At 46.9% G+C, this 12,009-nt stretch overlaps 1 protein-coding gene across 4 annotated transcripts in view; it reads right to left on the bottom strand.

The window, feature by feature from the left end:
• EFR3B (EFR3 homolog B) overlaps window positions 1-12,009 on the bottom strand; it is a 113,231-nt gene that overhangs the window by 59,630 nt on the left and 41,592 nt on the right. For 2 of the 4 annotated variants that reach the window (XM_055254198.2, XM_055254202.2), the window contains exons 2-3: window positions 4,457-4,533; window positions 2,745-2,872 (exon numbers count right to left, since the gene is read on the bottom strand). In XM_055254198.2, the coding sequence (XP_055110173.1) occupies window positions 2,745-2,872; window positions 4,457-4,533 (205 nt within the window). Of the gene's footprint in view, window positions 1-2,744; window positions 2,873-4,456; window positions 4,534-12,009 lie in introns of those variants that run through there. The other 2 variants (XM_055254200.2, XM_055254203.2) reach the window with 2 other exon arrangements.

Genomic DNA, 12,009 nt, shown 5'->3' on the forward strand with positions numbered 1-12,009 from the left:
TATAGGTGCATGCCCCCACACCCAGCTAATTTTTGTATTTTTGATAGAGATGAGGTTTCACCATGTTGACCAGGCTGGTCTTGAATTCCTGACCTCAAGTGATCCACCTGCCTCAGCCTCCCAAAGTGCTGGGATTACAGGCATGAGCCACCGCACCTGGCCAGTATGTTCGTTTTACTCTATTTTCTAGCCATTGAGATTTTTTGTTGTTGTTGATTTTTTAACTTGATTGCAAATACTGTCTACATAATTATGGATTCTGGTTTTCATTTACTTAAAGCATTTTCCAAATTACATGGAAAGCATCTTTATAAACACAATTTTTATTGACTAGATAACATTTGATCAAATGACATACACCATAATTCACTGAAATATTCTCCTCTGACTGGATATTTTACTTCTACTTTTTCATTATTATAAATAAAAAGATAATGGACATCTCTGTGTGTGAAGGTAGACTGTATTTAAGATTGATTCCTTGGGGCCTGGCGCAGTAGCTCATGCCTGTAATCCCAACACTTTGGCAGGCTGAGGCGGGAGGATTGCTTGAGCCTGGGAGTTCCAGACCAGGCTGGGCAACATGGTGAAACTCCATTTCTACAAAAAATACGCCAGGCATGGTAGCATTCACCTGTAGTCCCAGTTATATGGGAGGCTGAAGTGGGAGGATGGCTTGAACCCAGGAGGCTGAGGTCGCAGTGAGTCAAGATCATGCCACTGCACTCCAGTCTGGGTAACACAGCAAGATCTTGTCAAAAAAAAAAAAAATTGATTCTTTGGGAATTCTATGTTAGGAGTATTCATTTTATGAACAGTGTGCCTGGGGTTTTGTGGTTTGGTTTTGTATCTATTTTTTCTACGTTTTTCCTAAATATTCTTTATGTGGATGTGTTACTTCCACAATAAAAAACATGAACTGCAGGGCACGTTGTGTTTGCTCCCCAACCGTCATGCTACAATTCAGAGACCGAATGTCAGGAGAACGCTCAGATATTCCTGGTGGCGTTGCTCATGGGGCTGAGGGTTGGGTGGATTCAGGCTGTGGTTCTCAGTCCTGTTGGTTCCATTCTCCACTGAGTCTTTTTTTTTTTTTTTGAGATGGAGTCTCACTCTGTGAGACTAATTCCATAGAAATGGAATTACTGAGTGAAAGGGCATAAGTGTTTTTAAAGCTCTTGACACATTATTTCAAAATTACTTTCTAGAGAGTTTCAACCAATTTGTACTCTTTCTAGAAAAGAATGAAAATGCTTCCCGTTTTGCCATCTATTGGTTAATACTGGAAATTATATTTCCTTTGTGATGAATTTAATAAGTTAGCATCTTAGTATTTCAGTACGCACCTTTGATCACAAGTCTGTTGAGTGTCATCCCACATGTGTGGCAAGGTCTCTCTCCCCTCCTGTAAGTCGCTTGTTTGTGGCCCTTGCCTCAAACCTCTTAGTGTCTCAGTTTCTCCACTCCACCCACTATTTGGTATGAGCTACTAATATATAAGTTTGAATCCTTTGTCTTAATTTTTGAATATACTTTTTTGTTGTTTGTCTCTTAAACTTTGAGTGTTTCTTTTTTCTTTTTTTTTTTTTTTGAGACAGTCTCAATCTGTTGCCCAGGCTAGAGTGCAGTGGTGCAAACACAGCTCACTGCAGCCTTGACCTCCTGGGCTCAAGCCATCCTCCCACCTCAGCTTTCTGAGTAGCTGGGACTACAGGTGCATACCACCACGCCCAGCTAATTTTTGTTTATTTTTTGTAGAGATGGGCAGTATGTTGTCCAGGCTGGTTTTGAACTCCTGGGCCCAAGTGATCCTCCCCCCTCAGCCTCCCAAAGTGCTGGGATTATAGTCACGAGCCACCGTGCCTGGTCTGAGTGTTTCTATATTGACATCAAAATATTTAAATTTTTCAACAGTTAAGTCTATTGATCAGTCACTTGCTTTAAGATTTCTTCTCTCTTTAAACATAGAAAGCCCTTCCCTTTCAGAAGATTGATAAATATTTCACCTAAGTGTATTTTTAATGGACAAATTGCCCTTAACTCTGTCTTCTTACTAGAATGTAGATGACTCCTCCTTTGTTTTCAAGACAGTAAGTGGGATAAGGCAGGATAGGTTGGATGAGGATGGCGGTGCAATCATAGCCTTAATTTTTTTTAAGGCCCCAGACTGTATGAGGGCTTCTGTATGGAAACGCAAGAGAGAATGGATGCTGGAAGAGGTGCTTGTAGGAAGCCAACACCCTCTTCTTCTCAAACCTCGGCAGCAGCATCACACTAGACCCTGCCTTTGGAAGATCACATGGGATATACTCCTTAGCCCCAGTCCTCAGTTTTCTTGGTCTGTCTGATAATCTATTTCTTTTTTTTTTTTCTCTTTTTGAGAAAAAGTCTTACTCTGAGAGTCACCCAGGTTGGAATGCAGTGGCACAATCATGGTTCCCTGCAGCCTCGACCTTCTGGGCTCAAGTGATCCTTCTGCCTCAGCCTCCCAAGTAGCTGGCACTACAGGTGTGCACCACCACACCTGGCTAATTTTTAAATTTTTTGTAGAGATGGAATCTCGCTATGTTGCCCAGGCTAGTCTTGACCTTTTGGCCTCAGTGATCCTCCCACCTTGACCTCCCAAAGTGCTGGGATTACAGGCGTGAGCCACTCTGCCTGGCCATCATTTTCTTAAAAGGACCCTATGTTTAGCCTAACGATATAGTTCCTGACAATCTCTCTCTCTCTTCCAAACTACTTACCCATATCGATGGCGACCCACGTCACGGATGAGCCTCTCAGAGAGGTAGGCGCCAATACGATCAAGTTTTTCTGGAGCCGAGAGGGCATAGAAGGTCAGCTTCTCCATGTTGGTCTTCACCAGACCATCCTGTAGGAGAAAACAACTTGTGCTCACTATGGCCACACTATGGCTAGACGAGTTCAAGTCTAGAGAAAAATAATAATTCGACTGAATCAACATTTACAGAGTGCCCTTTATGGATGTGCCAGAGCACATGTAGGTTTCAGGGACAGGCAGATGATTAAAACATAGTTTTAGTTATAAGCTCACGCCTATAATCCCAGCACTTTGGGAGGCTGAGGTGAGCAGATCATGAGTTTGAGACCAGCCTGGCCAACATGGTGAAACGCTGTCTTTACTAAAAATGCAAAAATTAGCCAGGCATGGTGGTGAGTGCCTATAATCCCAGCTACTCAGGAGGCTGAGGCAGGAGAATTGCTTGAACCCGGGGAGCGGAGGTTGCAGTGAGCCAAGATTGCGCCATTGCACTCTAGCCTGGGCGACAGAGTGAGACTCTGTCTCAGGGGGGAGAAAAGAATAGTAAGTGATACAAATGTATAAAATGTATATATGTGTGTGCATGGGTATGGATATATATACATGAATGTATACATGTATGTGTGTATGGGTGTGTATATGTATACCGTGTGTGTGTGTGTGTGTGTGTGTGTAGGAATGGATGATACGGCGTCATTAAAAGCCACCCAGGCCGGGTGCGGTGGCTCACGCCTGTAATCCCAGCACTTTGGGAGCCTGAGGTGGGCGGATCACAAGGTCAGGATATCAAGACCATCTTGGCCAACATGGTGAAACCCCATCTCTACTAAAAGTACAAAAAATTAGCTGGGCATGGTGGCATGTGCCTCTAATCCCAGCTGCTCAGGAGGCTGAGGCAGAAGAATTGCTTAAACCAGGGAGTCAGAGGTTACAGTGAGCCGAGATCGCGCCACTGCACTCCAGCCTGGCGACAGAGTGAAACTCCATCTCAAAAAAAAAGCCACCTCAAATTAAAGCATGTTGGATAGCCGGCACCAAGACACACACAGGACGAAGGCAGCTCTGCAGCTCTTAGGGAACTCTACAAAGGATGCTCCCATCAAGACAGGCCATTGGTTCCCAGAGAGCAAGTCAAGTACATCAGATCCCAATGTTTCCCAGACCACAACCCACAAAGCAGCCTGATGGGTGGAGAGGCGGCTTGGAGGACAGGCCCTGTGTGTGTGCCCCTAGACACCTGGCAGACACCAGAGGGTGGCAGCCAGGGGGAAAGACCTGGGCTCCTGAGCCCAACCCAAGACAGGGGAATCCTCACACTGACCAGCAGGGAGCTACAATCATGCAAAGAGTTAGCAGCTCCAGAGGCAATCACACAGAGAGACATGCAGGAGAAAGATGTCTCGGTTGGAGAGTGATGGCCACAAGCATGCCGAGACACACTTCCAGCTGCCTTCTGCAGATCCAAATGCCCTCATCCTTCATGTCCCTAGCGGCCTCTCACCACTGCCCATGGCTGTGGCCCAGGTTCCAGTTTCTCTGGGAAGGCTCAGTGCCCAGGGACCCTGAGAGGCCCTGCCTTCCCCACCCGGCAGGAGACCTGGCTTCCAAGCTGCCCCCGTCAGAGACCCTGCCTGGACCGTGAGAGCCACGAGGCCTGCCAGAGACATGACCTACCTCGGGATCCTCAGGGAAGATGTTGTCAACCAGCCTTTTGTACCTGGGGCGTAGGGCACCACAGCAGCCACACACACCTGGAATGAGAATGGGAAAAACTGTGAGCAAAGCCTCCTGGTCAGGCCCAAGAAAGCTTGGAGCCAGGGCCAGGGTGGCCTGTGAGTGGCAGGAAACAGACAGGCTGGAAACAGACAGGCCCCTCCCTTGGAGGGCTCGGGGCCTTGTCCTCTCAGAGCTGGCATCTCTCATTGTCCCCCACCCCCACATTCTAAGACATCTGCCATGTGCCATTCTGGCACCTTCATGTCTTTTGCTTGGGGGTTGGGCACAGTGCCATATGCAAGGCCAGGCCACAGGGAGCATTTTGAGGGGTGAGGCTTCGTGGGTGGGAGCTTACATAAAGGTCAGGTGCTGCGCCCGCCTACTGTGCTATTACACACACTCACGTTTCCGGGACAGGAATATGAAACTGCCTCCTGCAGCCCAAGAATCTAACCGAGCATCCTAGGAAGATGGATACACGTTTCGGGGGCAGGTGTTCTTCCCTATCTGCCCCCTCGTTTGCCCCTAACTTTCTTTATTCCCTGCTCTTCAGTCTCCCTCTATCATCCTATCTCCTGGAGCCATTTCCATGATAGAAAGTTATGTGCAACTATGATAAAATTAACATCATCATCAATGATTCGCATTTGACAATGCATCTTTAACACAGTGTGACAGTGGAATTTGAAAACTGTGGCCTTTTAGAGTTGAGCAGGCCTTGGGGGGCATCCAGTTTGTGGTTCTCAAATGCCGGCCCCCAGTGAGGTTTGCACCAATCTGTAGCAAAATGAAAAATCTAACAACCCTGTGGTATGTTTGTGTAAAGCTAAATTTACTCCATTGAGAAGATTGAAGTGACCTCCTCCTTCATGTTTTGGTTCTGTGAAGTGATGGTGTTAGGAAACCAGTAATAAAACAAACTGGCAAAATTAGAAGTTGGCAACTCTAGGTCTCACCATAAAAAGTTTTAATTAGTAAAGGAATAATAGCCATTGCACTTCAGTCAACCTCCAAATCCACCCAGCTCCACTGGGCGGGAGTGGAGGAGGAGAGAGGAGGACTTCAGGGAGGGGCCCGGAGGGGCCTGGGAAAGTCCACCTCCTCCCTCCCGCCCAGTAAGCGCCCCTTCATTCTGCCAATTAAAGATGAATTCTATCTGTACAAGCGCACCACTTGAAATGCAAATGTGCCCTGGGAAGATTAAGCTTACGATCATTCAGAAAAGAATGAGTTCCTTCATTGGGAATTACTTTAATCACAAAAGAGGTTTACATAGGGTGGAGAAAAGAGTTCTTTGAGAGTTTTGATTGGGAGGGGGATGGGGTGGGTGCCACTCGAGGAGGAAACAGCAGCAGTTTTGGCTCTGGGGTGATTTGGGTTTGGGGATGGGCATGTCCTTGGAGTAGCCATGGGGCACCAAGAGGATGGCGGGCACCCAGGGGCAGGTAACTTATTTGTGATCCCCTCCACCACCCTCAGCTTCCACCCACCCCAGGACGGAAGAGACCAGGCAGACCAGTGGGCGGGCTGCATGCCCAGGCTCTCCAGGTTCAGCCTCCTTGCTCAACCTCGTTCCTGGCATCTCCTCACCCTCTCCCTGCCCCTGCCTGAGAAAAGGTGTTAGGGTTCTGGTTGGCATCCAGGGTTATTTCTTGTGATGGGACAGCTCCCAGGGACCCAGTCCCCCTTCTTGGGCCTGGAAGCCCAGGGTTTAAACCTGCAGCTGCCCAGTCTTCTGCCTGGCGTAGCTGCCAGGATGCATCTTTCCAAGGTGCCCAGGTAGCACACGCTCCACGCTCTCCCAGCAGCCTCCCTTGTCACAGTCCCTAAACCAGGAACATTGGCCCTTTGCATTTTAAGGGAGTGAGGAAACAGAAACATGGGGAAGTTAGGACTAAAAAAATTGTAGTGTCAGTTCCTCCCTTGAAATGTTCTGAAGGGCCTGTGAGCCGAGGCCTGCGCTGGACAGAGGCCAAGCTCACAGCTGCTAGAACCCAGGCTTGTCAAGGAGAGAGCTCAATATCATCCTGGGTACTCACGGTAGAAACTTCCACACAGTGCCCCAAGGGGGCTGTGGGGTTGTCAGTGCAGCTACTCTGGCTGGAGAGCATTCCCTGAGACATCAGGCCGGGACAGTCCTGGTCTGGGGACACCAACTCAGTTCTTCTCAAATGAAAACCAGATAGGCTGCTGCCTCCTGCTCTCTTGTATTCCAGAAGGGGAGCTCCTCAGGCCACCCCTTGCTACATCCTTCCCTCTCTGGTCCACAGGCCCTTCAGGGAAGGTGGCTTCTGCAGCACAGAGGCCTCCAGGAGCCGCCACCACGCAGGGCCCATGATGGGTGGGAACCGGTCCCGCAGGGCCCCAGGGCCTTTCTGCACCGGTAGAAAGGAGGTAAGAAGGCCTAAAGAATAACAGGGGAAGGTGAGGGCTTCCCGACTTACTCCCCAACACTTCTTTCTTGTCTTTCCTTTCTTCCTAACCTCTTCAGCCCTCTGAGGGCAGGGGCTAGGGAGGCAGCGCGGCCAACAGCATGGGCTCTCAGGTCAAATCCTGGCACTGCCACTTCCTAAACTGTGACTAGGAGCAAGTAACAACATTCTCTATGCATGGGTGTCCTATCTCTGTAACAGGGCTAGGGCTATCCCACAGGGCTGGTAGAAGACCAGAGCCAGTCCAGGGCTACAAAGCACTTACAGCAGGGCCAGGACTGTCAGGCCCCAGGAAGGTTCTGGAAACTGCCCGCCCCTTTCTGCTTTCCCCCAGGCCCAGTGCCATTGAGCCCTTCCATCCATGCCAGCTGGTTAGTGCTGGCTTGGTACATCTTAGCGGGGCTATTCTACTGACCACTTGCTTGGCCACAGCGACCAAGGCCCTTAGACATCCAAAGGCCTAAGAAGTGAGAATCACAGAACACTCCTTCAGAATACTGTGGGTCTGAAACACGTGCCACTTCCCCAAGGCAGCTCTGTGCACTTGCAAGTAATGATACCTTGACCTCAACCTGCATTCCTGTCTGGCCATCTTGCCAAAGCCAGAACCTCAGCACCAATTCTACAAACCCCAATGCAAAGGTGACACAACATGAGCTCACACAACAGAATGGAGTCACAAACAAGAGGCACACTGGAGAGAATCCATGGGACTTGCCATTGGAAGGCCACTAGTGGAGTGGCTGCCGTGCGGTAGGGGAAGAGGAGGTGAACCTTAAGGGACTGACAAGTGCATGAGGAAGCTTCAGCAATCAAGGCAGTGCACTTCTAGTGAAAGAACTGACAGGTGGATCAGCTGGACATCCACAAGCAAAAAAAAAGAAAATGAACGTAGATACAGCCCTTACACCCTGTACAGAAGCGTACTCAAAATAGATCATTCACCTGAATGTCAAACTCAAAGCTATAAAACTTCTTGAAGATAACATAGGAAAAAGCCTACATGACCTTCACTTTTGGCAATGACTTCTTAGATAAAAAACCAAGGGCACAATCCATGACAGAAAGAACTGATAAAATGGAGTTCATGAAGATTAAAAATTCCTGCTCTTTGGCTGGGCATGGTGGCTCAAGCCTGTAATCCTGGCACTTTGGGAGGCTGATGTAGGTGGATCACTTGAGGTCAGGAGTTCGAGACCAGCCTGGCCAACATGGTGAAACCCCATCTCTACTAAAAATACAAAAACTAGCTGGGCATGGTGGCGGGTGCCTATAGTCCCAGCTACTTGGGAGGCTGAGGCAGGAGAATCACTTGAACCCGGAGGTTGCAGTGAGCCGAGATCATGCCATTGCACTACAGCCTAGGCAACAGAGCGAGACTCCATCTCAAAAAAAAAAAAAAAAAAATTCCTGCTCTTCAAAAGATGCTGTCAAAAGAATGAAAAGTCATAGACTAGGAGAAAGTATTTGTAGAAGACACAGCTAATAAAGAATATGTGTGTGTGTGTGTGTGTATATATATATATACATATATGAAGATTATATATATATAATCTTCAAAATATAAGAAACACTGACATGGTTTGGCTGTGTCCCTACCCAAATATCATCTTGAATTGTAGTTCTCATAATCCCCACGTGTCATGGGAGGGACCTAGGGGGAGGTAATTTAATCATGGGGACAGTTACCCTCATGCTGTTCTTGTGATAGTGGGTGAGTTCTCACGAGATCTGACAGTTTTATGAGGGGCTTTTCCCTGCTTCACTCTGCACTTCTCACTGCCGCCATATGAAGAAGGACATGTTTGCTTCCCCTTCTGCCGTAATTGTAAGTTTCCTGAGGCCTCCCCAGCCATGCTGAACTGTGAGTCAATTAAAGCTCTTTCCTTTATAAATTACCCAGTCTCAGGTATGTTTTCGTTCATAGCATGAGAATGGACTAATACAAACACTTAAAACTAAACAATAAGAAAATAACCCAATTAAAAATGGGGCCAGATGGGGTGGTTCATGCCTGTAATCTCAGCACTTTGGGAGGCTGAAGTGGGCAGATCACTTGAGGTCATGAGTTCGAGACCAGCCTGGCCAACATGGCAAAACCCTGCCTCTACTAAAGATACAAAAATTAGCCAGGTGTGGTGGCGTATGCTTGTAATCCCAGCTACTCGGGAGGCTGAGGTAACAGAATCACTTGAACCCAGGAGGCAGAGGTTGCAGTGAGCCAAGATCACGTCACTGCACTCCAGCCTGGGAGACAGAGCAAGACTCTGTCTCAATAAATAAATAAATAAAGGGCCTGAAACCTTAATAGACATCTCACCAAAGGAGATATGCAGGTGGCAAACAAGCCTATGAAAAGATGCTCCACATCATATGTCATCGGGAAATGTAAATTAAAACAACGAGATACCACTCCATACCTATTAGAATGGCCCAGATCCAGAACACTAACAGTGCATGCTGGCAGGGATGTGGAGCAGCAGGAACCCTCATTCACTGCTGGTGGGAATGCAAACTGGTACAGCCACTTTGGAAGACAGTTTGGCAGCTTCTTAAAAAATTAAATAAACTCTTACAATACGATCCAGCAATCACACCCCTTGGTATTTACCCAAAGGAAATGAAAACTATGTCTACACAAAAACCTGCACATGGATGTTTACCGCAGCTTTATTTAGAATTGCCAAAACTTGGAAGCAACCGAGATGTCCTGCAGTGGGTGAATAAACTGTGGTATATCCAGACAACGGAATATTATCCAGCACTAAAAAGAAATGAGCGATCAAGCCATGAAAAGACATGGAGGAAACTTAAATATATATTACTAAGGGAAAGAAGCCAATCTGAAAAAGTTACATACTGTATGCTCTAAAAACTAGAGTCTTAAAAAGAAGAAGTACATGGGGTAGGAGAGCAGATGCTCTGGAGAGCAGATGCTCTGGAGAGCAGAGCCACAGTCCCCAAACTATGTTCCATGAAACACTAGCTGTGTGATGCTAACAAGCATTTCCTAGAAAAAGGCTCCAAGGACAAATAAATATACGAAGCCAGGCATACTAAATCCCCCTATACCAGATTCATAGCACAAATTAACATATTCTGAAAAGTCAACAGCCACTAGCACCCTCATTTTGGCCAGGCACGCTGGCTCACACCTGTAATCCCAGCACTTTGGGAGGCTGAGGCAGGCGAATCACTTGAGGTCACAAGTTCGAGACCAGCCTGGCCAACATGGTGAAATCCCGTTTCTACTAAAAATACAAAAATTAGTCAGCTGTAGTGGCGCAGGCCTGTACTCCCAGCTACTCGGGAGACTGAGGCAGGAGAATCACTTGAGCCGGGGACGTGGAGGATGCAGTGAGCTGAGATTGTGCCATTGCACTCCAGCCTGGGCAACAGAAGGAGATTCCGTCTCAATAAATAAATAAATAAATAAATAAATAAATAAATAAATAAATAAATCATTGTGATGAATATCTTTATTATGCTTTTTTCAAGACCTTTATTACCTACTTTAAAAACAGGTGGGAAATAGGAAGGAATATAATACTATAAATGTAGCACATTGGGAACAGCCCTAATTTTAGAGTTTAAAGAGTACTGGTGTTTAAGTCCTGCTTCTGTCATTTGACCTTTGAGTTCCAGGCCCAATTCTGTCATTTGACCTTTGAGACTTAAGTTTCCTTATCAATACAATAACAGATTTTCCCTAAGTTACAGTTTTACGATGGAAGTCCCAGATTATTTGCCATAGAATCTAAAAAGAGAGAAATTATCTTAAGCTCTGATAGTTGGGGAAGGCTTCCCAGAAGAGAGGTACAAGAAGACAGGGGGTAGGGTTCATAGCAGTGAAAAAGACAGTGGGTGACTTATTCCTTGTGAGCCAGGCACAGCTCTAAAATACTTCACATGCACCAACTTTTGTAATCCTTATAACAACCTGTGAAAGGAAAATAAATCTTGGGGCCCCCAAATCACTAAGCTAAAGGGAAAAGTCAAGCTGGGAACTGCTTAGAGCCAACCTGCCTCCCATTCTATTCAAAGTCCCCCCTTTGCTCACTGAGATAAATGTATATCTGATTGCCTCATTTGAAGAGGCTAATCAGAAACTCTAAAAAATGCACCCATTTCTCTTTTATCTACCTACAGCCTGGAAGCCCCCTCTCCACTTTGAGTCGTCCCGCCTTTGCCTCAAGTTGTCCCACCTTTCTGGACTGAACCAGTGTACATCTTACATATATTGATTGATGTCTCATGTCTCCCTAAAATGTATAAAACCAAACTGTGTTGTCAGGACCTCCTGAGGCTGTGTCATGGGCACATCCTCAGCCTGGCAAAATAAACTTTCTAAATTAACTGACACTGTCCGGTCACGGTGGCTCACGCCTGTGATCCCAACACTTCGGGAGGTTGAGACAGGTGGATCGCTTGAGGTCAGGAGCTCGACACCAGCCTGGCCAACACGGTGAAACCCCTTCTTTACTAAAAATACAAAAAAATTAGCAGGGCGTGGCAGCGCGTGCCTGTAATCCCAGCTATTCAGGAGGCGGAGGCACAAGAATCGCTTGAATCTGGGAGGCAGAGGTTGCAGTGAGCCGAGATTGCGCCACTGCACCCCAACCAGGTGACAGAGTGAGACTCCTTCTCAAAAAAAAATAAATAAAAATTAAAAATTAATTAATTAATTAACTGAAACCTGTCTCAGATTTTCCGGGTTCACAAACCCATGGCATAGTACTATTTTTATCCCCATTTTATAGATGAGAAAACTGAGGCATTAAGTGGTTAAGTTACCTGCCTAAAGCCACACAGCTAATAAATGGCAGACTAGAATCTGAACCCCAAAAATCTACCTTCAGAGTCCATGTTCTGAAATACAAAACCAGGGAAGGGATGGGTTACTGTTGTCACAGAGCTAGGGAAACCGAGGCCTATGTGGAAAGAGAACCACTAGGCCAGTGCCTCTCAGGCTGTAGAGTGCACACATCCCTTGGGGATCTGGTTAAAATGCAAGCTCTGATTAGACTCTGGGGTGAGGCCTGAGACTCTGCATTTCTTTGAGGTTCCCAGGGGATGCTG

Source organism: Symphalangus syndactylus, chromosome 18, assembly GCF_028878055.3.
Source record: "Symphalangus syndactylus isolate Jambi chromosome 18, NHGRI_mSymSyn1-v2.1_pri, whole genome shotgun sequence".
In the NCBI taxonomy this organism is placed as follows: Eukaryota; Metazoa; Chordata; class Mammalia; order Primates; family Hylobatidae; genus Symphalangus; species Symphalangus syndactylus.